Source organism: Giraffa tippelskirchi, chromosome 6, assembly GCF_054371585.1.
Source record: "Giraffa tippelskirchi isolate mGirTip1 chromosome 6, T2T-mGirTip1v1.2.pri, whole genome shotgun sequence".
Taxonomy (NCBI): domain Eukaryota; kingdom Metazoa; phylum Chordata; class Mammalia; order Artiodactyla; family Giraffidae; genus Giraffa; species Giraffa tippelskirchi.
In genome coordinates, this window is record NC_137280.1 from 86,720,054 (window position 1) to 86,746,843 (window position 26,790).

At 42.5% G+C, this 26,790-nt stretch overlaps 2 protein-coding genes across 5 annotated transcripts in view; one reads left to right on the plus strand and one right to left on the minus strand.

Moving 5' to 3' along the window:
• SLC1A6 (solute carrier family 1 member 6) overlaps positions 1-26,790 on the plus strand; it is a 156,733-nt gene that overhangs the window by 54,695 nt on the left and 75,248 nt on the right. The window lies entirely within an intron of this gene.
• On the minus strand, positions 1,930-26,503 carry CASP14 (caspase 14). Of its 2 annotated transcripts, XR_014056976.1 has the most exons (8): positions 26,353-26,503; positions 5,889-5,958; positions 4,282-4,431; positions 3,956-4,181; positions 3,693-3,809; positions 3,388-3,491; positions 2,700-2,851; positions 1,930-2,439 (listed from the first exon to the last, which is right to left on the minus strand). XR_014056976.1 is itself a non-coding variant. In XM_081501263.1 (7 exons), exons 2-7 carry the CDS (start codon positions 5,913-5,915, stop codon positions 2,335-2,337), a joined length of 729 nt encoding a protein of 242 aa, XP_081357389.1. In that variant the 5' UTR covers positions 5,916-5,958; positions 26,353-26,503; the 3' UTR covers positions 2,231-2,334. The 2 variants fall into 2 exon arrangements, 1 of the variants encoding a protein (XP_081357389.1); XM_081501263.1 differs by lacking the exon at positions 2,700-2,851 and having other exon boundaries at positions 2,231-2,439.

Sequence of the window (26,790 nt, forward strand, 5' to 3'; positions counted from 1 at the left end):
CATGAGGGTGACCTCATTTCCTATAATTGATAATCTGCAATGACGACTTCATAAACAGCTGAAATGTTTTATTTCCCAAATAACCCAACCAATTAAAATGAAAGCAGACCAGTTTGTATCCCAAGTTCTGAAAGTTAGACATCCCATTGCTTTTCTTGTGCCTTGTGCTGAACTGGAGGCCTTTAAAATGGCTTAGGTGACCAATTCCTTGTGCTTCCCTTGCTAGTGTATGTTGTTGTTGAGTAGCTAAATTGTATCCGATTCTTTGCCACCCCATGGACTGCAGCATGCCAGGCTTCCCTGTCCTCCACTATCTCCTGCAATTTGCCAGGAGATAAAGTTCATGTCTATTGAGTCAGTGATGCTATCTAACCATCTCATCCTCTGCTAGTGTATACACTTCTTAAAAATTAAAAACATTATCAAATAAATTTACAGTTTATTGAGATATAATTGACATATAACATTGTGTAAGTTTAAGGCATACAATGTGATGATATATTGCATATATTGAAAAATGATGAAGTGGATAAACTTTAAAAGAAATTTATTTATTTGACTGCATCAGGTCTTAGCTGTGGCATGTGGGTTCTGGTTCCCTGATCAGGGATTGAACATAGGCCCCTGCATTGAAAGGTGGATTCCTTATTTTATTGTTCTCATAGATTTGAAAAAAAAGTGTTTATTTTTAATTGAAGGATAATTGCTTTACAGTATTAGTTTCATTTCTGCCATATATCAACATGAATTAGCTGCAGGCATTCATATGTCTCCCCATCTTGAACCTCCCTATATAGCATATTTCCATTGCCTATCTATTTTACATATGATAGTGTATATGCTTCCATGCTACTCGCTCCATTCATCTTACCCTCTTGGGAAGGAGGATTCTTAACCACTGAACTGTCAGGGAAGCCCCCAGAAAGTGTGATTGATTAGTCATGTCTGCCATGGGCACCAATATATAGAGAGGTGGCACATTTGCTAACTATCTGCGATCCTTTAATGAGTTGATCTCCAAGATCCCTTAGGGTTCTGAAAAGCTACAGTTCTGTGTCTGGATACTTCCTTGATCCCTTCTTCTTGCCTGGAGAATGCGATGGACAGAGGAGCCTGGTGGATTATAGTCCATGGGGTCAAAAAGAGTCAGATCAGACTGGGTGACTAAGCACACACTCACTAATGGAAGACTTAGCAGGTAGTGGAAGTGGGGCTGGCCTGGAAGCCAGACCTTGACCCTGCCACTGGCTTACTCTGTGGTATTTGAGAAGTGATTTAGCCTCTCTAGTCCTCTATAGCCTTGTCTGAAAAGTAACAGGGTAACACTAGGGGTTTTTCCATCACTCCAATATGCTATGATTTAGAGTAGTTGGAAGTTGACTAGTGGGAAGTTGTTGTTTGACACAAAGAACTAAACCTAGTGCTCTGTGACAACCTGGACATGTGGGACGGGGGTGGAGTGGGAGAGAGGTTCAAGAGGGAGGGGATATATGTGTATTTATGGCTGATTCACATTGTTGTATGGAAGAAACAACACAACATAGTGAAGCAATTATCCTCCAATTAAAAACAAAAATTTTTTTTTAAAAAAGAAAGTCGAAACTCTGAGAATGGGTAAATGGAAGGATTGTCTCAGACAGATGTCAGAGTTCAGAGCAGTGGATGGGGTGGCATTAGTTAGGAGGGAGGGATTCAGAAAAGGAGGAAGCAGCTTCATTAATCAGAGAGAACCCATGAGGTGGATGGCGTCAAGGCACCAGCTTGCTAGCCAAAGAAGAGGGGTCTTGGAGAGAGAACAACCCTTGCTTTACTGAATTTCCAGAGGTTGAGAGGAAATCTCTGGGAGATGGGAATGCATGTGATTGCCAGGAGGAGGAGGTTATAACTCTATGTGAAATTCCAGAGCCAGTGAAGTTTTGATTGGGATGGGAGGTGGTGAATGGGCATGGTTTATTGGTGGAAGATCTTGAGTTTTATCCGGTTACATTTGTACGGGTATGATTCATGGTAGAAAGAAGAGGGCTTCACTGGAGCATAGGACTAGAGAGTGGGATAAGTGAATGCCTTTTTAGGTGTATTAATAGAGGTAGAGAATCCAGCCTGAGGGAGGTGATGTTAATGTTATCACCATGCCTTGTGCTCAGTTTTAGTTGGCTTGCCCTAAGAAGGACAGGGATAGATTGAAGGAGGACCTTCATGAAGTGTGTGATGAAAGAAGAGCTGGACACCATTTAGCTTTGGGAAGAGAAGATTTTGGAGAAGTGGTGAGAGCTGCCTTTAAATCTCTGTGGGGGCAGAGAGGGCACCTGAAAGAGAGCCCCCCCCCCTCTACTTCTACTGCAGATAGAGTCGTTTCCGAAGAGTGCTTTGGATTTCAGGGTTCACTTTCCTGGCTTCCCCTTCTTGAATCATCTCTGCTTCTGCCATCCGCCGGGTCACCTGCAGCAACAGGAATGGTCAGTTTGGGGATGGGCTTTTGGGGGAGTCGAGTAATGGGCTTATTGGGAGAAAGTTAGGGCAGGTGGGTCTCCATGTCCTAAAATGGGAGACCTTTATTGTCTCATCCTACATTATAATTGGGCTTCCCTGGTGGCTAAGAAGGTAAAGAATCTGCCTTCAGTGCAGGAGAGCCGGGTTCCATCCCTGTGTCAGGAAGATCCCCTGGAGAAAGAAATGGCCACCCATTCCAGTATTCTTGCCTGGAGAATTCCACAGACAGAGGAGCCTGGTGGGCTACAGTCCATGAGGTCGCAAGAAGTTGGGTACGACTGAGCAACTAACACTTTCACTTTCACACCATAATCTCTGTGGAATCACTGGCTGCATATTCTCATTATGTGCTTTTTCTAATCTGCCAAAATAACACATAACCATCAGAATGTCCAAACATGAGTTAAACCTAAGGGGCTTGTTTACAGAAATTTATCCATATTTCATCTAAATTATCTCACATACTGTAAGCTTTGGAATTCCCTGCTTTAGGGAAAGTCACTTCTGGGAGATGGGGGTTCTAGTTTCTGTGTTGGGACCCAGGTTGGCCTTGGAGCTGGAGGCAGGGGAGGGGGAACATACAGAAAGGTTTGGAAGAGGCTCAGCCTGCTGTGCTTCCAGGTGGTGCAGTTGGTAAAGAACATGCCTGCCAATGCTGGAGGCACAGAGGATGCAGGCTTGATCCTTGGGTCAGGAAGATCCCCTGGAGGAGGAAATGGCAACCCACTCCAGTATTCTTGCCTGGGAAATCCCATGGATAGAGGAGCCTGGTGGGCTATAGTCTATGGGGTCACAGAGTTGGACATGACTGAGTGACTGGGCACGCACAGACAGCCCATTCTGCATCCTCCCCGATCAGGCTGGATGGGGGTTCCAAGGTACCTTCTCCCAACTCACCTCTGTCAGAAGCTCCAGGATGGGTCCTTTCTTATTGATGAAAACATCAACCAGAGTCTGGATGAAGTAGGAGCCCTTCTGGTCATGTCTGTAGGCAATGTACCCTGGGAATTCCAGAGAAGTGGGCTCAGGGGAGCTCAATGGGTATGGGTGACTGTGTGTGTGTGTGTGTGTGTGTGTGTGTGTATGCGCATATGCTACAAAACGCCTCGGACGATGATGGGTCCTGGAGGGGAGTTTCAAGGGTCAGGAATGGCAGGCGAGGTGGAGAAGCAGGCCACCCTGGATCAACTGGAAGCTCATACCCTCTATGGTGGAGAAGACATGGAGGGTGTCTGTGTACGTTGGGATGGTTTCCGGAGTGTTTTCTGTGATCATCATAAGATTCCCTCCAGCGACTGGTTCACCAGGGTCCCTTTGTTCTGAAACATCAAGAAGGAAAAGGCAAAATCAGAGAGAAAGAAGGCAAAAAAAAAAAAAGGTCATAAGACAGATGGGAAACCCAAGGCTTAGCTGGGGTTTTGGATCAGGGAGGGAGGGGCTCTGTGTCCTTGGCTCTGGGCCCTACCTCCTCGACAAGCCTGCACGATGTACACCTTAGGCTTGGCTCTCAGCGCCCGGCAGTTCTTGTTGTTCAGAGCCTGGAAGAGGTCCTCCAGCTCGACCATCCTTTCATCCTTCCCTTTGAGGCGCCCTTCTAATCCGTGTGCCATGAGAACCACGAAGGCACAGCTGACAAAGTCTTCTCGGGCGTCGATGGCCTGCTGGAATTTTTCCAACTCTTCCTGGAATTGCTGGAGTGAGAGGAATGGCCGGACTCAGGGTGACCCTGGAATCCACCTTCTCCTTCAGCCCCCACCCCTCCCTGCTGGGCTGGAGCCAGCAGCACAATACCTGGGCGGTAGGGTCTCTCTTCATGGTGCTCTCAAACCCCAGCTGCTGGAACATGCGTTCCAGGGCATCCAGATCTGCCTCGGAACCTTCTCGGGCTTTGGTGACACACAGTGTCAGGGCCAGGCGGGCACCTGACATGTCGTATGTCTCCTGGGCCAAGAGATGACAGAAATCATCAAAGGGGTATGGAAGGGGAGGAGAAAGCAGATGTGGTCCAAAGATGCCTGGGGGTAGGGTTGCTGAGTAAAATACAGGATGCCAAGGTATACTCAAGGTTCAGATAAAAAAAAAAAACAAGTTTTAAAGAATAAAGGGCTTCTCTTGTGGCTCAGATGGTGAATCTGTCTGCAATGTGGGAGACCCAGGTTTGATCTCAGGGTTGGAAAGGTCCCCTGGGGAAGGGAATGGTGACCCACTCCAGTATTCTTGCCTGGAGAATCCCATGGACAGAGGAGCCTGGTAGGCTACCGTCCATGGGGTTGCAAAGAGTTGGACATGACTGAGTGACTAACACTTTGAAGAATAAGTATGTCCTCAATATTGCATGGAGTATATTTACAATGAAAGGTTATTTGTTGTTGATATGAAGTTAAAATTTGACTGGGCATCCTTTATTTTTGTTTGCCAAATATGGCAATTCAACCTGGGGCCCAGCGTGAACTTGAGTAAGTCACTGCTCCTATTTGAATCTCAGTTTCCAAATATAGGGGCTTCCCTGGTGGTTCAGATGGTAAAGAATCTGCCTGCAATGTGGGACACCTGAGTTCAGTCCCTGGGTCGGGAAGATCCCCTGGAGAAGGGAATGGCAACCCACTCTAGTATTCTTGCCTGGAGAATTCCATGGACAGAGGAACCTGGTAAGCTACAGTCCATGGGGTTGAAAAGAGCCGGGCATGACTGAGTGATTGACACACTTCCAAATAGAGACAATGAATATGTGTGTAGGGGGGATTTTGAGGGTCTCTTCCAGTAGTCACATTTGATAGCTTTGTCTCTCTCCATCATTCCCAAGAGTATTCTGAGCATTACCTTCTCACTTGCAGAGGTCTCAGACTTTCTGAAGCTAATTCTGAGATTCTGTCTTGTTCTATCAGAGGAAGAAGAATATTGGGGCCAAAATTTCTTGTTTTAGAAGAAAAGCAGGGTGGTACTTCCCTGGTGGTTCAGTGGTTAAGAATCTGCCTTCCAATGCAGGAGACAGGGGTTTGATTCCTGGTTGGGGAATTAAGATTCCACATGCCACAGGGCAATAAACTAGAGAGAAGCCCTCCAGCTGCAATGAGGATCCTTTGGGCCCCCAATAAGACCCAGTTCAGCCAAAAATATGCAAATAGGTATAAAAAAAGAGAAGCAGGATACTGAGTACCATAATTATAAGAATTTTATCATTAAGACAAAGGTAGCCAGGGTGCCCCCTTCTTTTCCCAGTTGCCACAACTTCAGTTCCATTGCTGAGTCTTTTTCTCCAACTGAATGATCACAAAGCACCTGAGTTCTGAATCCACATCATGATTTTTCACCCCCTCCAGTGTCTCAAACATTAAGTTCCTCTCTTCCCCTCTCCCCAGATGCTCCCACCCCTCTCCCCCAGCCTGCACCCAGCCCACCTCCTTCAAAGGCTGAGGACTGCTCATTTCTTTTGATTCTGAGTCCGAATCTCACCACCCTTGGCTGATCCTAAGGGAAAAGGGACAATAGAAGGTAGGTTAAAGGTCTCCAAAGGAAGACAGAGGGGCTCAGGGGACAGACTAGGTTGTCTATTTGGGTTTTTGAGACTGAACAGGATCCCATTGGTGGGGACTTGGTTCATGTTCAGACCTGGGGCAAGAGGTGACAGTCTATGAAGTGTGTCCTGTCTAGTGCGACACTCTGGTGATTCATGTTCGTTGCTTCCCAGGTGGCTCAGCTGTAAAGAACCTGCCTGCTGTTGCAGCAGATGTAAGAGACACAGGTTTGATCCCTGAGCAGGGAAGATCCATCCGCTGGAGAAGGAAATGGCAACCCACTCCAGTACTCTTGCCTGGGAAATCCCATGGACAGAGGAGCTTGGCAGGCTACAGTCCATGGGCTTGCAGAGTTGGAGTAACTGAGCAACTGAACAATAACGACAATGTTTATTGCAGCATTATTTACAAATGCCAAGATATGGAAACAATCTACATGCCCATGGTAGATGAATGGATGAAGAAGATACTAATATAAATGATGGAATATTATTCAGCCATAAAAAGAATGAAATCTTGTCATTTGCGACAACATGGATGGACCTAGAGGGCATTATGCTAAGTGAATAAAATCAGACAGAAGAAGACAAATGCTGTATGATTTCACTTATATGTGGAATCAAAAAGAAAAAAACCAAAGCAAATGAAGAAACATAACAAAACAGAAACGGAGTTATAGATACAGAAAACAAACAGGTGTGTTTCCAGAGGGGAGGAGGATGGGGGTGATGAGAGGAATAGGTAAAGAAGATTAAGAGGTACGAACTCCTACTTACCAAGTAAATGAGTCATGGGTATGAAATGTAAAGTGTGCCATTCCATGTTCGATGCATGTGACAAGGGCTCAGGGCCGGGGCAATGGGATGATCCAGAAGGATGGGATGGGGAGGGAGGTGGGTGGGGGGTCCGGGAAGGGGAACACATGTAAACCCATGGCTGATTCATGTCAATGTATGGCAAAAACTATTACAATATTGTAAAGTAATTAGCCCCCAACTAAAATAAATAAATTTATTTAAAAAAAAAAAAAAAGAAATGTAAAGTGTGGGGAATATAGTCAATAACTATTGATATCGTTGTATGGTGACACATTATAATTAGACATTGTGGTGATCAGTTTGAGATGTATAGAAATATCAAATCACTGTGCTGTGTAACAGAAACTAACAGTGTGTTAGGTCAAATATACTTAGAAACAAACAAATTAATAAAAAAGAGATTCAGTTCAGTTCAGTCGCTCAGTCGTGTCCAACTCTTTGCGACCCCATGAATTGCAGCACGCCAGGCCTCTCTGTCCATCACCAACTCCTGGAATCTACCCAAACCCATGTCCATTGAGTTGGCGATGCCATCCATCCATCTCATCCTCTGTCATCCCCTTCTCCTCCTGCCCCCAATCCTACCCAGCATTAGGGTCTTTTCCAATGAGTCAACTCTTCGCATGAGGTGGTTTCGCAAAGTATTGGAGTTTCAGCTTCAACATCAGTCCTTCCAATGAACACCCAGGATTGATCTCTTTTAGGATGGATTGATTTGTGGTTATTAGAGGTGGAGGGGAGAGGGGAATTGGATGAGAGAAGTCAAAATGTACAACTTCTAGTTATAACATAAATAAGTATTAGGGATGTACTGTACAAGATGGTAATATAATCAACATTGCTGTATGCTATACATGAAAGTTAAGACAGTAAGTCCTGAGTTTTCATCACAAGAAAAATATTTTCCTATTTCTTTAATTTTGATGGATGTTCACTAAACTTACCATGATAACCATTTCATGGTGTATGTAAATCAAATCATTATGCTGTACACCCTAAACTTATTCAGTGTTGTATGTCAATTTTATCTCATAAAACTGGAAGAAAAAATAAAATGAGAATGTCATCAAAGTGGGGGATACAATTTTGAAACTGTCCCAGAAGGTCTCAAATCTGAATAGATCAATTCACCTTCCTCCCTCTGCCTTGAGCCTGAACTTGCTTGAGTCCAAGTTCTTTATTCTCATCTCTGATTCTTGTTCTGGATAGAATGACTTTTTCCATAGTCTTGGCATTTTCCCATTTCTTTACTTTTTGTTACATTTTGTCCTCAACCTTGAGTGCTTTTTACTAGTTAAGACCCTGCTCTGCCAATATTGGGGGCATCAGGTCTGCTATGACTTCCCCCCACCATTTATCCATCCACTCACACATCTGTCCATCCCATCCAACCAGCCATTCATCTGTCTGCTCATTCATTTATCCATCCATCCATGGATCCATCCATTCATTCATTCATCAATCCATCCAATACCTGCCCATTCATTCATTCATCCACTCATCTATCCATCCATCTACTTCTCCATACAATCATGCATATATCTATCTATCCAGCAAATATTTTCTGGGTGTCTATTATGTGCTGGGCACTAGGAATACACTGTATAAGACATACATGATCCTTGCTCTAAGGTAGCTCTAGTTTATGATAGAAATGAGCATTAAATCTCTCCCCATCTGTTAGAAACACACATGCACTACACACACACACATACACAGAGAGAGATGGAGAGACAGATAGACTAACACATACATACAATCACAGAGAAAAAGAGAGAGACAGAGACAGACAAACACACATGTACATACACAGAGAGGGACAGAGACAGACAGACACACGCACACACACACAGACATTTAGTATCACTTACTGACTCTGGAAGTAACTTCTCAAGTTCAGGCTCTCTCACCACCCTCCTAGCTGCCAACAAGTCAGGGCACCGAGGAGGGGTCAGGCTCCACGTGCTGAACTTGGAGAAAGGGCTGCCAGCCTGGGATCGTCTCAGGTGCCTCCTGAGAGACCTGTCTATGGACTGGGCAACACAGCTGTCTGGGCCTTTATTGCCGGCAAGCTTTCTGTTGCTCAAGAAACCTTATGACAGGAGGGACACACCCTTGACACAACCTCGGTGAGGAAATAGAACCAAACACCCATGGAACGAGTGATGGCAAAGCTTCGCTGACACCCCCTGGCTAAGGAGGCTGAGGCAGAGCATCCAAATTAGCCAGGGCTTTGATGCCATCCCAACCACAAAGCACCTCCAAGATTCCAGCTCATCATTCTCATCCTCACACCTCTTCCATCCCTTCCACATTTGTGCAGATAATGCCAACTTCACGTTTATTAACTCCTCCAGTCCTCAACAGCCTTAGGAAATCAGCACTGCTGCTCCCATGAAGCAACTGAGACTCAGAGGTGAAATGACTGCCTGACCACTAATTGGCACAGTTGGTATTCAAATCCGAGAGGGTCCAGCCCCAGAGGGTTTGGTCCAGCCCCCTTGATGGATACTTCACAGTTGATTCAGTCTCTCTCGACTCTTCCTCATGACCTCCTTCCTCTCTGCTTTTTCAACTTTAATTTTATTTTACTTTTAAATTCAGTTCAATTTACTTTTAATTAAAAAATTATTTTTTAATACGATTTTAAAGGTTACTTTCCATTTATAGTTATTACAAAATATTGGCTATATTCCCCACATTGTACAGTACACTCCTTTATTTAGTTATTTAAAAATAAATAGCAATTTTAATTAATTAAAATATTTTCAATAAAATATTTAAATTTAAATGCTTTATTTTAAAATATAAATAAATCCTCTTGAATTTGAGTACCAATTCTGCCAATGAGTTGTTGGGCAGTCATTTCACCTCTGAGACTCAGTTACTTCATGGGAGGAAGAATGCTGATCTCTTAGGGCTGCTGAGGACTGGAGAAGATAATAAACATGTGAGGTTGGCATTATCTTCACAGTCAAATGTGGAAGGGATGGAAGAGGTGTGATGATGGGAATGATGGACTTGGTAGCTGGATGAGCTGGAATCTGGGAGGCGCTTTGTGGTTGGGATGGCATCAAAGCCGTGGCTAATTTGAATGCTCTGCCTCAGCCTTCTTAGCCAGGGGGTGTCTGTTAAGCTTTGCCATCATTGTTCCATGGGCGTTTGGCTCTGTTATGTCCTTCCTGTTCTATTCTTTTCAGCTTTAATTTTATTTCACTTTTCAATTCAACTCAGCTTACTTTTATTTTTTTAAAAAATTAAATTAAAAATGTGATTTTAAAGGTTACTGTCCATTTATAGTTATTACAAAATATTGGCTATATTCCCCATGTTGTACAATCCATTCTTTTAATTAATTTTTATTTTTGGCTGTACTGGGTCTTTGTTGCTGCATAGGTTTTTTTCTCTAGTTGCAGTGAATGGGGGCTACTCTCTAGTTGTGGGTCCGAGGGCTTCTTATAGCTTTGGCTTCAGTAGTTCTGGTTCCCGGGCTCTAGAACACAGGCTCAGTAGTTGTGGTACATGGGCTTATTGCTCCTTGGCATGTGGGATCTTCTTGGACCAGGGAAAGAAACTGTGTCTCCTGCATTGGCAGGCAGATTCTTAATCACTGGACCACCAGGGAAGCTCTATAATACATTCTTGTAGTCTATCTTACACCCAATAGTTTGTACTTTCCTTCCCCATCTCTATATTGCCCACTTCCTCTCCCCACTAGGAGCTTCACTGATAGCTCAGTTGGTAAAGAATCCACCTGCAATGCAGGAGACCCTGGTTCGATTCCTGGGTTGGGAAGGTCAGCTGGAGAAGGGATAGGCTATCCACTCCAGTATTCTTGGGCTTCCCTTGTGGCTCAGCTGGTAAAGAATCCACCTGCAATGCGGGAGACCTGGGTTCCATCCTTAGGTTGGGAAGATCCCCTGGAGAAGGGAAAGGCTACCCACTCCAGTATTCTGGCCTAGAAAATTACATGAACTGTATAGTCCATGGGGTTGCAAAGAGTTGGACATGACTGAGTGACTTTCACTTTCTCCCCACTAGTAATTATTCATTTTTCTCTAAATCTATGAGTCTGCATCTTTTTCATTTGTGGTATTTTTAATATTCCACATATAAGAGCTGTCATATGTATATGTTTTTCTCTGTCTGACATTTCATTTAGCATAATGCCCTATTTTATGTTAACAGCTGTAATGAAATGTAATTCACATAGTATATATATCCATACAATTCACCCATTTAAAGTGTACAATTAGATGGTTTTTTTTTTTTTACTATGTTTACAGAGTTGTGTGACTATCACCACAGTAAAATTTGGGACATTTCCATCATCTCAAAGAGAAATTTTTTGCCCTTTAGCTATTGCCCTGAATTTCCCCCTCCCCCAGCCTCCTACATCATAGGCCTAGGGAGCCATTTCTCTACTTTCTGTCTCTATCAACAAAGTTTAAAGGGCTATTAAAAGACAAATATTAAAAAGCCAAAACTTTAGAACTTGGATGACAAACCTAGACAGCGTATTAAAAAAGAGACATCACTTTGCTGACAAAAGGGCATATAAAGCTATGGTTTTTCCCATAGTCATGTATGGATGTGAGAGTTGGACCATAAAGAAGGCTGAGCACTGAAGAATTGATGCTTTCGAACTGTGGTGTTAGATAAGACTCTTGAGAGTCCTTTGGGCTGCAAGGAGATCAAACCAGTCAATCCTAAAGGAAATCAACCCTGAATATTCACTGGAAGGACAGATACTAAGTTGAGCTCCAATACGTTGACCACCTGATGTGAAGAAGCTGATTCAGTGGAAAACACCCTGATGCTGGGAAAGATTGAAGGCAAGAGGAAAAGAGGACAAAGGACAAGTGGTTAGTTGGTACCATTGACTCAATGAACATGAGTTTGAGCAAGCTCTGAGAAATGGTGAAGGACAGGGAAGTCTGGTATGCTGCAGTCCGTGGGGTCGCAAAGAGTTGGACATGATTGAGCAACTGAACAACAACAAAACCTTAGACTGGGTCTTTGTTCCTGTGAGTGGGTTTTCTCTAGGCAGTGAGCAGGGGCTGCTCTTCGTTGCGATGCTCAGGCTTCTCACTGTGGTGGCTTTCCCTGTCGTGGAGCACAGGCTCTAGGCATGTGGGCTCTGTAGCTGTGGTGTATGTGCTTAGTTTCCCTGTGACATGTGGGATCTTCCTGGACTAGTGACCGAACCTGTGTCCCCTGCATTGGTTAGGTGGATTCTCATCTACTGTACCATCAGCGAAGTCCAAATTTCTTTTTTTTTTAATTAATTTTTATTTGCATATAGTTGCTTTACAGTGTTATGGTAATTTCTGCTGTACAGCAAAGTGAATCAGCCACATGTATACATATATCCCCTCTGTTTTGGGTTTTATTCCCATTTAGGTCACCACATAGCACTGAATGGTGTTCCCTGTGCTATAGAGCAAGTTCTCATTCATTGTGTCTTGCTCTGTGGGAATACTGTCAGTGTCTCTGCTTCGAAGTGCCTATTTCTGTCTCTTTCCCTCAGCGGTTGTCTGTGTGTGTCTCTCTCTGTGTCCTATTAGCCTACTTTCCCCATGTAGCATAGTGTTTTTAAGGTTCATCTATGTTGTAGCATGTATCAGTATGTCATTCCTTTTTTATGGCTGAATAACATTCCATTCTATGGATGTACCTAATTTTGTTCATCCATCCATTAATGGGTGTTTGGGTTGTTTCCACTTTTTGACTTTTACGAATTATGCTGCTATAAACATTTGCATGCAAGTTTTTGTGTAAATGTATGTTTTCATTTCTCTTGAGCTTGTACCTAGGATTGGAATATTCAAACAATATTGAAATTGTTCAGCAAAGCTGGAACATTCTCTCCAAATGCTGTAGTTACCATGGAAAACAGTATGATGGCTCTCCCAAAAATTAAACTTAGAATTATCATTTGATCCAGCAATTCTACTTCTGGTTATGTACAGAAAAGAAATGAAAACAGGAACTTGAACAGATATTTGCACACCAGTGTTCATAGTAGTATTATTCACAATAGCCCAAAGGTGGAAACAACCCAAATGGCCAGTGATGGATGAATGGATAAAAAAGTGGTGTGTCCATACAGCGGAATATTATTCAGCCTTAAAAAGGAGGGAGATTATGACACATGCTATGACACAGATGAACTTAAAGGACATTATGCTAAATGAAATAAGCCAGACACAAAAAGACAGGTATTGTCCTTTGATTCCATTTATATGAGGTGCCTAGAATATTGACATTTATAGAGAAAAAATGTAACATGGTGGGTACCAGGCACTGGAGGAGGAGGATTGGGGAGTTAGTGTTTAATGGATGCAGAGTTTCAGTTTGGGAAGCTAACAAAGTTCTGTAGATGGATGGTAGCGATGGTTGCACAACAATGTAAATGTACTTAATACCAGTAAGCTGGAAACCTAAACATGGTTAAAATAGTAAATTTTACATTTTGTGTATTTGACCATAGTAACAAAATTTAAAAAACTGGAACATTCCCATTCCTCCAGTTCTTCCTTTTGTTTTGAGATAATTCAGGCGCAAGACCAGACAGTTTTTCACCAAATTTTCATTTCTGCGTGACTTACCCATTAGAAGCTGTTGTATATGTTGACTCATTCTACCATATTGTTCTGTTACTGCTTTGTTCATTTAATTATATGTCTGAGCCATCTTTCTGTGTTGGTGCACGTGGAACACTCATTTTTGGTTTTCTTTTTAAAAACTTGTAATTGAAGAATAAGCTACATGCAGAAAAGGGGATAGGTTATGTGTGTAACTCAGTGAATTTTCACACTGAACACAACCATGCAATCAGGACATGATCAAGGAAGAGAATGACTCCATCTCTCTGTCCCTGGAATTCTTCTCCTGCTTCTTTTCTTGTCATCACTCTGCCCCTGCCTTCCCCAAACATTCTCTTAATATAAACATTATAGATGAAATTTACCTGTCTTTGGAACTTTATATGAGTGGAATCACACAGTATACTCTCCTTTCTCTGGCTTCATTCACTAAACACTCTGTTTGCAAGATTCAGCTTTTTAAAAATTGAATTATATCTGATTTATAATATTGTGTTAGTTTCAGGTATATAGCAAAACAATTCAGTTTTACATACATACATATTCACACATTCTTTTCTATTATAGGTTATTAAAGATATTTAATATAGTTACCCATGCTACATAATTAATCCTTGTTATCTATTTTATGTATAGTAGTGTGTATCTGTTAATTCCATACTCTTAATTTATCCCTCCCCCCTTTTCCCTTTGGTAACCATAGGTTTGTTCTGTGAGTCTGTCTTGTAAATAAATCCATTTGTATTCTTTTTTAGATTCCATATGTAAGTGATATCACAAATATTTGCCTTTCTCTGCCTGACTTATTTCACTCAGTATTACAATCTGTAATATTGATGACATTTAATAGCACCCATGTTACTGCAAATAGCAATATTTCATTCTTTTTTATGAAAAAGATTTTTTTGCATGTGTCTGTAGATCTTAAATCTTGCAGCTTTATTTCTCAATCCTTTTTTCATTATTATACCCCAGAAACTGTGTTAGACAATTTTGCTAACTGCCCCTCCATGAAATTTAATATCACAAATATGCTCACTCTATCTATCCATCTATATTCGTATATATATTGTACGTACATCTGTTTATTTCTTCTTATTCCCCAAATCAATTTTTGCCCTTGCAGAGGTAAAATATTGCTTTAGTTGAGGACATGTACCTTTTAGTATCATTTAGTATTTCATGTACCATTTAGTATTTCCTGCCACAACAACTCATATATCCAGCCTGTTATTGATGGAAATTTTTGGTCAATCCAATACATGCACTTTTCTGTTGGGTATAAGCTTATAAGTGGGATTATAGGTAATGCTTATGTATAGTGTTAGTAGCTATTACCAAACCATTTCCAAAGAGTTGTACCACTTTTATCCTCCCACCAGCAGTGCGTGAGTGCTCCAAATCCATGACAACATGTTATCAAACTCAGGTCCAGCTCCTTGCCACTCAAAAGCCAATACTCAATATTTGTTTTTCTCATTCTGACTTACTTCACTCTGTGGAATCTGAAAAAATTGGTATAGGTGATCTTATTTACAAAGCAGAAATAGAAACACAAATGTAGAGAACAAACCTGTGGATACCAAAGCGGAAAGGGGCAGAAGGGATGAGTTGGGAGATTAGGATTGACGTGTATACAATATTGCTACTATGTATTAAGTATATGACTAATGAGAACCTACTGTATCACACAAGGAATCTACTAGATGCTCTGTGGTAATCCAAATGGGAAGGAAAACCAAAAAAGAGAAGATATATGTATATGTATAGCTGATTCACTTTGCTGTACAGTAGAAAGTAACACAACATTGTAAAGCAACTATACTCCAATATAAATTAAAAAAAAGAAAGGAATGAAATTGTATCTGGAGATGATACAACTTTGTAAAGGAAATCAACCCTGAATATTAATTAGAAGGACTTATGCTAAAGTTCCAGTACTTTGGACACCTGATATGAAAAGGTGACTCTTTGGAAAAGACTCTGATGCTGGGAAAGTTTGAGGGCAGAAGAAGAGGGAGCGACAGAGGATGAGATGGTTAGATGGCATCACCAACTCAATGGACATGAGTTTGAGCAAACTGGGAGATAGTGAAGACCGGGAAACCTGGTGTGCTGCAGTTCATGGGGTCACAAAGAGTCAGACACAAATTAGTGACTGAGCAACATGACTCTGTATATACTGTGTATGTAGATAATCTATGTAGTGAAACTATAAGAGTTTCTTATAGAGTTTAATATGGTTGTTTGATATATGGTTGATATAAAAACTAAGTGCATTTTCAAGTACTAGAAACTAATAGAAAATAAAAATGTTTAAAAGAGAAAGAAAAAATAGCCAAAACTCGAGGACAAGTGTTGTTAGGAAAGGAAAGTTTGCTTTATCTTGGAGGCTGTCAACCAGGGGAGAAGGTGGACTCATATCCAAGAACCAACTCAGAATTACCTCTAGGGGGCTAGAGCTTCTAAAGGGGAGTTGCAGGGGTGTATTGGCAGAGGGAGGGGGCAGAGCAGCAAGTCAGCTCTGAAAGTCACCTTGAAATCAGGAGTGTGGTGGTCTGACCAGGATCATATTTATTGTTTTAAGACGGTAAGTGTTGTGAGAGGGCATCAGAGGGCAGACACACTGAAACTAAAATTACAGAAAACTAGCTAATCTGATCACACGGACCACAGCCTTGTCTATCTCAATGAAACTAAGCCATGCCATGTGGGGCCACCCAAGACGGATGGGTCATGGTGGAGAGGTCTGACAGAATGTGGTCCACTGGAGAAGGGCATGGCAAACCACTTTAGTATTCTTGCCTTGAGAACCCCATGAACAGTATGAAAAGGCAAAAAGATAGGATACTGAAAGATGAACTCCCCAGGTCAGTAATTGCCCGATATGCTAGTGGAGATCAGTGGAGAAATAACTCCAGAAAGCATGATGGGATGGAGCCAAAGCAAAAACGATACCCAGCTGTGGAGGTGACTGGTGATAGACGCAAAGTCCGATGCTGTAAAGAGCAATATTGCATATGAACCTGGAATGTTAGGTCCCTGAATCAAGGCAAATTGGAAGTGGTCAAACAGGAGATGGCAAGAGTGAACGTCGACATTCTAGGAATCAGCGAACTAAGATGGACTGGAATGGGTGAATTTAACTCAGATGACCATTATATCTACTACTGTGGGCGAGAATCCCTTAGAAGAAATGGAGTAGCCATCATGGTCAACAAAAGAGTCCGAAAGGCAGTACTTGGATGCAATCTCAAAAACAATAGAATGATCTCTGTTCGTTTCCAAGGCAAACCATTCAATATCACAGTAATCCAAGTCTATGCCCCGACCAGTAACGCCGAAGAAGCTGAAGTTGAACGGTTCTATGAAGACCTACAAGATCTTCTAGAACCAACACCAAAAAAAGATGTCCTTTTCATTATAGAGGACTGGAATGCAAAAGTAGGAAGTCAAGAAACACCTGATGTAACAGGCAAATTTGGCCTTGGAGTACAGAATGATGCAGGGCAAAGGCTAATAGAGTTTTGCCAAGAGAACGCACTGGTAATAGCAAACACACTATTCCAACAACACAAGAGAAGACTCTACACGTGGACACCACCAGATGGTCAACACCGAAATCAGATTGATTATATTCTTTGCAGCCAAAGTTGGAGAAGCTCTATACAGTCAGCAACAACAAGACCGGGAGCAGACTGTGGCTCAGATCATGAACTGCTTATTGCCAAATTCAGACTTAAAGTGAAGAAAGTAGGGAAAACCACTAGTCCATTCAGGTATGACCTAGATCAAATCCCTTATGAGTATACAGTAGAAGTGAGAAATAGATTTAAGGGACTAGATCTGATAGACAGAGTGCCTGATGAACTATGGACAGAGGTTCATGAACTGTACAGGAGACAGGGATCAAGATCATCCCCATGTAAAAGAAATGCAAAAAAGCAAGATGGCTGTCTGAGGAGGCCTTACAGATATCTGGGAAGAGAAGATAAATGAAAAGCAAAGGAGAAAAGTAAAGATATTTCCATCTGAATGCAGAGTTCCAAAGAATAGCAAGGAGAGATAAGAAAGCCTTCCTCAGCAATCAGTGCAAAGAAATAGAGGAAAACAACAGATTGGGAAAGACTAGAGATCTCTTCAAGAAAATTAGAGATACCAAAGGAATATTTCATGCAAAGATGGGCTCGATAAAGGACAGAAATCGTATGGACCTAACAGAAGCAGAAGATATTAAGAAGAGGGGGTAAGAATACACAGCAGAACTGTACAAAAAAAATCTTCACGACCCAGATCATCACGATGATGTGATCACTCACCTAGAGCCAGACATCCTGGAATGTGAAGTCAAGTGGGCCTTAGAAAGCATCACTACGAACAAAGCTAGTGGAGGTGATGGAATTCCAGTTGAGCTATTTCAAATCCTCAAAGGTGTTGCTGTGAAAAGTGCTGCACTCGATATGCCAGCAAATTTGGAAAACCCAGCAGTGGCCACAGGACTGGAAAAGGTCAGTTTTCCTTCCAATCCCAAAGAAAGGCAATGCCAAAAAATGCTCAAACTACCGCACAATTGCATTCATCTCACATGCTAGTAAAGTAATGCTCAAAATTCTCCAAGCCAGGCTTCAGCAATACATGAACCGTGAACTTCCAGATGTTCAAGCTGGTTTTAGAAAAGGCAGAGGAACCAGAGATCAAATTGTCAATATCCGCTGGATCATCGAAAAAGCAAGAGAGTTCCAGAAAAACATCTATTTCTGCTTTATTGACTATACCAAAGCCTTTGACTGTGTGGATCACAATAAACTGTGGAAAATTCTGAAAGAGATGGGAATACCAGACCATCTGACCTGTCTCTTGAGAAACCTGTATGCATGTCAGAAAGCAACAGTTAGAACTGGACATGGAAAAACAGACTGGTTCCAAATAGGAAAAGGAGTACATCAAGGCTGTATATTGTCACCCTGCTTATTTAACTTATATGGAGAGTACATCATGAGAAACGCTGGGCTGGAAGAAACAAAAGCTGGAATCAAGATTGCTGTGAGAAATATCAATAACCCCAGATATGCAGATGACACCACCCTTATGGCAGAAAGTGAAGAAGAACTAAACAGCCTCTTGATTAAAGTGAAAGAAGAGAGTGAAAAAGTTGGCTTAAAGCTCAACGTTCAGAAAACTAAGATCATGGCATCTGGTCCCATCACTTCCTGGGAAATAGATGGGGAAACAGTGGAAACAGTGTCAGACTTTATTTTGGGGGGCTCCAAAATCACTGCTGATGGTGATTACAGCCATGAAATTAAAAGACGCTTACTTCTTGGTAGGAAGGTTATGGCCAACCTAGATAGCATATTTAAAAGCAGAGACATTACTTTGCCAACAAAAGTCCGTCTAGTCAAGGCTATGGTTTTTCCAGTGGTCATCTATGGATGTGAGAGTTGGACGGTGAAGAGAGCTGAGTGCCGCAGAATTGATGCTTTTGAAGTGTGCTGTTGGAGAAGACTCTTGAGAGTCCCTTGGACTGCAAGGAGATCCAATCAATCCATCCTAAAAGAGATCAATCCTGGGTGTTCATTGGAAGAACAGATGTTGAGGCTGAAACTCCAATACTTTGGCCACCTCATGCGAAGAGGTGACTCATTGGAAAAGACCCTAATGCTGGATAGGATTGGGGGCAAGAGGAGAAGGGGACGATAGCGGATGAGATGGTTGGATGGCATCACCAACTCAATGGACATGGGTTTGGGTGGACTCCGGGAGTTGGTGATGGACAGGGAGGCCTGGCGTGCTGCAATTCATGGGGTCGCAAAGAGTCAGACACGACTGAGCGACTGAACTGAACTGAACCTTCAGTTGCAGGATTTGTTCCTGTTTCTCTGAGGCCAGTTCTTGGAATTGTCTAAATGCAGCAGCTTATGTCATGGCTACAATTTGGTCATTATGGAGTGATCTTCCTTCATCTGCTGGGGACTTCAGTATCTGCAAAACAGCTCACAGAACACGGCTCAGAATATTAGCTACAGGGGGTTTCCCTTGTGGTCCAGTGATTATGACTCTGGGATTCCACTGGTTCAATCCCTGGTCAGAGAACTAAGAACTAAGATCCCATATGTCTTGTGGCACAGTCAAAGAGGTAAATAAAATAAACAAAGTAAGTTTAAAAAGATAATATTTTCTATAGCCCTTGAGGAGTAACTAAAGGTCCTTGACTTTGTTTAAGGACTAAACTATTATTATTTTGTCCTATGTAATGGCTTAGAGTTTAAAGTACAACTAAGTTTAAGGCTAAGGCGGGAGCAGAGGGGGTGCTTAAAAATACTTGGTATTTTCCTTTTTTTTTTTTTTTCCATTTTAGCCATTTCAGTGCCCGTGCAACACCACTGGTTTTATAAGCTGCACAGTATTCTATAGAATGGGTGTACAGTAATTGTTTAGTCATTCTCCTGCTGATGGACATATCATGTGTTTCCAGTTTTTCACCATGACAAGTAACGCTACCAGAAGCAACCTTACACATACTTCTTTAGGCACAAGATTGAGCCTTTTCCAAAGAGTCTCCAACCACGTGTGTCCAGGGTGGAAAAGGGCATTTCCTGAGGTAAACTTTCTTCAGAAAAGCAGGTGGGTCCAGATAGACTAGTCCCTGGGGTGGGGACCATGTATGAATATTTCAGTCAAAGTCAAAGGAGGTCAAAGGAGGAAGAACTGGGTGGATGAAGGCTCTTGGCATGTCCAGTTGTCTCCTGAAAGGGAGAGCAGCAGAGATGGTTCCTCATCAATTTCTCCTCAGTCCATCAGTGACAAAACATCAGAAGGTCCTGGCTTCTCTGATGAGACATATATTTATACAATGTCAGTGTATGAGAGAAAAATGTGTCACTACACGCTACAGGCTGGAGTAACTGTTAATTTTCTAGTTTCTGTTGTTCAGTCGCTCAGTCATGTCAAACTTATTGTGACCTCGTGTCAAATTGCAGCATGCCAGGCTTCCCAGTCGTTCACTATCTCCTGGAGTTTGCTCAAACTCATATCCATTGAGTCAGTGATACCATCCAACCATCTCATCCTCTGTTGCCCCCTTCTCTATCCACCCTCAATGTTTCCCAGCCTCAGGGTCTTCTCCAATGAATCAGCTCTTCACATCAGACAGCCAAAGTTATTGGAGCTTCAGCTTCAGCATCAGTCCTTCCAATGAATATTCAGGGTTGATTTCCTTTAAGATTGACTTGTTTGATCTCCTTGTTGTCCAAGGGACTCTCAAGAGTCTTCTCCAGCACCACAATTCGAAAGCATCAATTCTTCAGTGCTCAGCCTTCTTATGGTCCAACTCTCACATCTGTACAGGCCTACTGGAAAAACTATAGCTTTGACTATACAGACCTTTGTTGGCAAAGTGATGTCTCTACTTTTTAATATTCTGTCTAGGTTTGATATAGCTTTTCTTCCAAGGAGTAAGTGTCTTTTAATTTCATGGCTGAAGTCACTGTCTGAAGTACTGATTAATTATATTAATCAGAGTTATCTGACAATTACCAAGAGAAAGACAACCCGGTGTAAAGACTCCTTGGAGGGATAGATGCATAAGATTATATAGAATTGCAGGTTGGCTTCCTAGAGAAGCTAGCATTTCACAGGAGACCTGAGGAATGAGAAGGTGCTTTCCAGGTGGGCATTTGGGGGAGGCAGTTCTTGCAGAGAGATCTCAGCATGGGCAATAGCAGAGGTGAAGGAGAGATCTCAGTGGCTTCAGGGTACCATGTCTGCTTCTGTGGGGCTATAGAATAAAGTGTAAGTGGGCAGTGCTAGTGGCCAAAACCTGCCTGTCAAGGCAGGAGATGCAAGATACTCAGGTTTGATCTCTGGATCAGGAAGATCCCCTGGAGGAGGGCATGACAACCCACTCCATATTCTTGTCTGTAGAATCCCATGGACAGAGGAGCCTGGTGGGCTACAGTCCATAGGGTTGTAAAGAATTGGACGTGACTGAAGTGACTTAACATGCACATGCATGCTGGCGGTGAGTTCAGGTGGTGAGAGATGAGTCTGGGTGAGTGTTCAGGTATTAAGAACTGAGCCTAGGAAGGGATGAGATAATAAAGGGACTTGAAGCGACTCTAAGGAGTCTGGATTTGGTTGGGTCATAGGGAGAACAATCATTCTGGTTTGTTCGACTGATTTTTTTTTAAACTTTTTACTTTAAATTGGAGTATAGCTGATTAACAATGTTGTGACAGTTTCAGGTGCACAGCAGAGTGACTCAGCCAACCTATATACATGTATCTACTCTCCCCCAAACCCCCCTCCCATCCAGGCTGCCGCATAACATTGAGCAGAGTTCCTTGTGCTATACAGCAGGTCCTTGTTGGTTATCCATTTAAAATATAGCAGTATGTACCTTTCCATCCCAAACTCCCTAACTATCCTTCCCTCCCACCTTTCTCCCTGGTAACCATAAAGTCATTCTCTAAGTCTGTGAGTATGTTTCTGTTTTGTAAATAAAGTTCATTTGTATCATTTCTTTTCAGATTCCATATAAGGAATATTATAAGATATTTCTCTTTCTTATCTGACTTACTTGATTCAGTATGACAGTCTCTAGGTCCATCCATGTCTCAACCAGTGACCCAATTTTGTTCCTTTTTATGGCTGAGTAATATTCTGTTGTTTATATGTACCACATCTTCTTTATCCACTCCTCTGTCGATGGACATTTAGGTTTCTGCCATGTCCTGGCTACTGTAAACAGTGTTGCAGTGAACATTGAAGTGCATTCTGGACCGTGTTTTTCTCTGGATATGTGCCAAGGAGTGGGTTTGCCAGATCATATGGTAGCTGTAGTTTTAGTTTTTTAAGGAACCTCCATACTGTTCTCCATCGTGGCTGTACCAATTTACATTCCCACCAACAGTGTAGGAAGGTTCCCTTCTCTTCACACCCTCTCTAGCATTTATAGTTCATGGATTTTTTTTTAATGATAGCCATTTTGACTGGTGTGAGGTGATATCTCCTTGTAGTTTTGATTTGCATCTCTCTAATAATTTGCGATGTTGAACACCTATCCATGTCCTCTTGGCTCATTTGAATGAAGACTGATGGATTTCCTGGGGTGCAGGGATTTAAGTGCTAAAAACCTGGAAAAGTCCCGGGCAAAGCAAAATGAATTGGTCCCCTATTCAATAGGCAATGGGAAGCCACTGAGGGATTCTAAGCTGGGGGATGATTTAATAACTCTTGGTTGTTAAAAGATCAGTTGGATGTCAGGGGAAGTGAAGCTTCTGCAGGAAGCCGTCTCTGAACCCTCCCTGAACCAGATCGGATCCCAATTTCCAGGGCTCCCTGCATTTCTACTGGGCAGTCACACTGCTCTGATTATGCTGATTTGACATCTATCTTCCCCAAAGGACTGCTGTCTGGTGAGAAGGTGAGCCACACTTGTTTATCCAGCGCCCAGCCAGCCTCATGGAAAGCCTTCAGTAAAGGTCTGCGAACTGGGAGCCTGGCCTTGTCAGCACTGATACTACCAGTGAAGTTGCTCAATCGTGTCTGATTCTTTGCTATCCCATGGACTGTAGCCTACCAGGGTCCTCCATCCATGGAATTTTCCAGGCAAGAATACTGGAGTGGGTTGCCATTTCCTTCTCCAGGGGATCTTCCCAACCCAGGGATCGAACCCAGGTCTTCCACATTGCAGGCAGATGCTTTACCATCTGAGCTATCAGGGAAGCCCCCAGCATTGATACTAGTGCTCCCTAACCCTATAGGTATAAAATGGGAATAATACCACCTCCTTCATTAAGACCATAGTATGAAAACCCTAACACAGGACTTGGGGGTGGAATGGGAGCTTAAGAAATCTTAGTGCAGTAAGAACTGGAATCATAAGGCAGAAAAGGATGAGTCAGAATGGACTGGAGCAACTGTTAGTTAATTAATCAACTAATAAAGTTGATGAATTATATTTATTATTGCATACATGCTCAGTTGTGTCTGACTCTTTGTGACCCTGTGGACTGTAGTCCGCCAGACTCCTCTGTCCATGGGATTTTTCAGGCAAGAATACTGGAGTGGGTTGCCATTTCCTTCTCCAGGGGATCTTCCTGATCTGGGGGTTGAACTCACATCTCCTGTGTCTCCTGCACTGACACATGGATTCTTAACCACTGAGCCATCAAAGGAAGCCCCCTCTTTTTTTTTTTTTATTGGAGTATAATTGCTTCACAGTGTTGTATTAGTTTCTGCTGTATGACAAAGTGAATCAGCTATAAGTATACATATATGTAAGTATACATGTATATCACCTCCCTCTTGAGCCCCCCTCCTCCCCACTCCATCCCAACTCTCTAGGTCATCACAGAACACTGAGATGAGGTCCCTGTGTTCTACAGCAGCTTCCCACTAGCTATTCATTTTACACATGGTAGTGTATATATGTACTCTCTCAATTCATGCGAGCCTCCCCAATCCCCTTGTGTCCACATGTCTTTTCTCTATGGCTGCATCTCAATTTCTGCCCTGAAAAAAAGGTATTTATTAAAAAAAAAAATAGGGTTTCAGAGGATTCAAATGCATTGTAAGGTTGAGCACCATTGGTTTTGTGGGAAGGGACAGATAAAAACTGAACAAACAAATGAACAAGGTAATTCGACGGTGACATGCATTTAAAATGGAAATAGGCCGGATGAGGTGACAGGAAATGACTGAAGTGGTGAGAGTATGGGTGGGTCTTGGAGGAGATGGCACTTAATAAGTCCTGGGAAGTGTGGATGTTTAATTCCCATAGTTCTCCCTCCTTTCCTAACATTAGTGGTTCTCTAACTTGCTATACTTTGGAGTCACTGAGGGAGTTTTAAAAGGAACTCAAACCAGGGCTCTGCAACCATCTAGAGGGGTGGGATGGGGAGGGAGATGGGAGGGAGGTTCCAGAGGGAGGGGGCATATGTATACCTACGGCTGATCCATGTTGATGTTTGGCAGAATCCAACACAGTTCTGTAAAGCAACTGTCCTTCAGTTAAAAAATAAATAAATTCAAAAATAAAAAAGAAATACAAAAAGGAAAAAAATTAAAGCAAAAAAAAAAAAAATTAAAGCATGGCTCCCAACCCCAGAGTTCTAGTTCAGTTGTGGCCCAACTGATTTAATGGGGCTTAAGCCATAAATAGGGCTTCCCTGGTGGCTCAGATGGTGAAGAATCTCCCTGCAATGCAGGAGACCCGGGTTTGATCCCTGGGTTGGGAAGATCCTCTGGAGAAGGGAATGGCTACCCACTCCAGTATTCTTGCCTGGAGAATTCCTTGAACAGAGGAGCCTGACAGGTTATAGTCCATGAGGTCACAAAGAGTTGGACATAACTGAGCAAAGAACATCTTCATCATCAAACCATACACACCAAAATTTCCCATTGTAATCACTCTAAAGAATACAACTCAGTAATATTGACTGCATTCACAATGTTGTGTCACAATCTCTCCTATCTATTCCAGAAAATTTTCATCATCCCAAATGGAAACCCTATACTGGTTAAGTAGTATATTCTTCCCTTCTCCCGGAACTTGCAACTAGAACTCTGGATTAATTCTGCCTCTAAACATTTGCCTATCCTTGGGACTTCCCTGGTGGCACAGGGGTTAAGAATCCACCTTGCAATAGAAGGCATGTGGGTTCAATCCCTGGTCAGGGAGCTAAGATCTCATATACCAGGGAGCTGCTAAGCCTGTGAGCTGCAACTACTGAAGCCTGAGAGCTCTGGAGACCGAGTGCCACAATGAAAGATCCCACATGATGCAGCAAAGATCCTGTGTGCAGCAACTAAGACCTGATGCAGTCAAGTAAGTAATTTATAAATATTAAAAAATAAAGTTAGTTAAAAAAATTGCCTATTCTTACTCAGAAATAGCCAAAAGATGGAAGCAACACAAATGTCTATCAATAGATGAATGCATAAACAAAATGTGGCATATTCATACAACAGATATTATTCAGACACAAAGAATAAAGTTCTGACATACACAACAGACTTAGCGACTGAACAGCAACAATATACAACAATATAGATGGATCTTAAAAGCATCAAGTTCAAGTAAAATGGGTCAGACACAAAATGTCACAAACGGCATGGTGCCACAGGAATTTTAAAAGTCCCAGGTGACTCTGACATGTATCAAAACTTAAAAACCACTGCCTTATTCCATGTTGTGTTGATGGGTAGCTAAGTCGTGTCTGACTCTTTGTGACCCCATGGCCTGCAGCATGCCAGGCTTCCCTGTCCTTCACTGTCTCCCGGAGTTTGCTCAAGCTCATGTCCATTGAGTTGTGATGCCATCCAACCATCTCATCCTCTGCCACCCTCTTCTCCTCCTGCCTTCAATACTTCCCAGCATCAGGGTCTTTTCCAATGAGTTGGCTCTTCATATCATGTGGCCAAAATATTGGAATTTCAGCTTCAGCATCAGTCCTTTCAATGAATATTTAGGGTTGATTTCCTATAGGATTGACTGATTTGATCCCTTTAAGTCCAAAGGACTCTCAGAGTCTTCTCTAACACTACAATTTGAAAGCATCAATTCTTTGGTGCTCAGCCTTTATGGTCCAACTCTCACAACCATAAATGACTACTGGTAAAACCATTGTCAATACAAGATTGGTGTTTAGGTGTGGATTGACATTATTCACAGTGACAGCAATGGCTTCTCAGACCTGAAGTGGACTTATTTCTCAGGCAGATGTTGTGTGAGGACACCGAGTCCCCAGGCTGTCCAGTCTCACAGACTGTTTTGCAAAAAAGTGAGGGGAGATGGTTCACTGAACTTTCATCTGCTCCTTGGACACTATGTTTCTGTGAGTCCACAGGCATGGTGGCTATGCCCTGCCTTCACACATGGCCAGAGAATGGCCATGTACTCAGAGAGCTCATACTCACCCCTAGGGCACATCTGTGAATTTGCCTTTGCAGCAACAAAGTCCCTTGTCTGCTTATGCCTCTCTTCTCAACTGTGACATCAGCCCATGGTTCCATTCAGACTTCAGGTCCTGATCCCTGGGACCCCCTCTGCCTGTGTCGAGAGCTGCAGCTGTAAGAAGTCATCATGATGAAAGAAGGTGGTGTTGCTCAAAGACTTGGCCATTCTCATCATCTCAGTCTCCCTTGGGGGTAAACAACCCATGGGTGCCTGACAAGACTAGACGAGACAGTATCTTGTCTGACAGGATTTTGTCGATACAGTCATGAAATACACCCATGTGCCTCAGGCACTGGTATTAAAGTTTTGCAAGTTTTGCAATACAGTGGGGAGCAGAGTTCTGCAGCTGTCTGTTCTCAGGCACATTTGAACAATGGGAACTCAAATGCTGACAACTG

Bases quoted from the DNA above. Each gene is read 5' to 3' on its own strand.
- CASP14 (XM_081501263.1), bottom strand. From the start codon at position 5,915: ATGAGCAGTCCTCAGCCTTTGAAGGAG. The intron at 4,432-5,888 runs GTGGGCTGGGTG...CTCTTGGCCCAG, and splicing joins GTCCTCAGCCTTTGAAGGAG to GAGACATACGACATGTCAGG. The intron at 4,182-4,281 runs GTATTGTGCTGC...CTCTCACTCCAG, and splicing joins AGAGAGACCCTACCGCCCAG to CAATTCCAGGAAGAGTTGGA.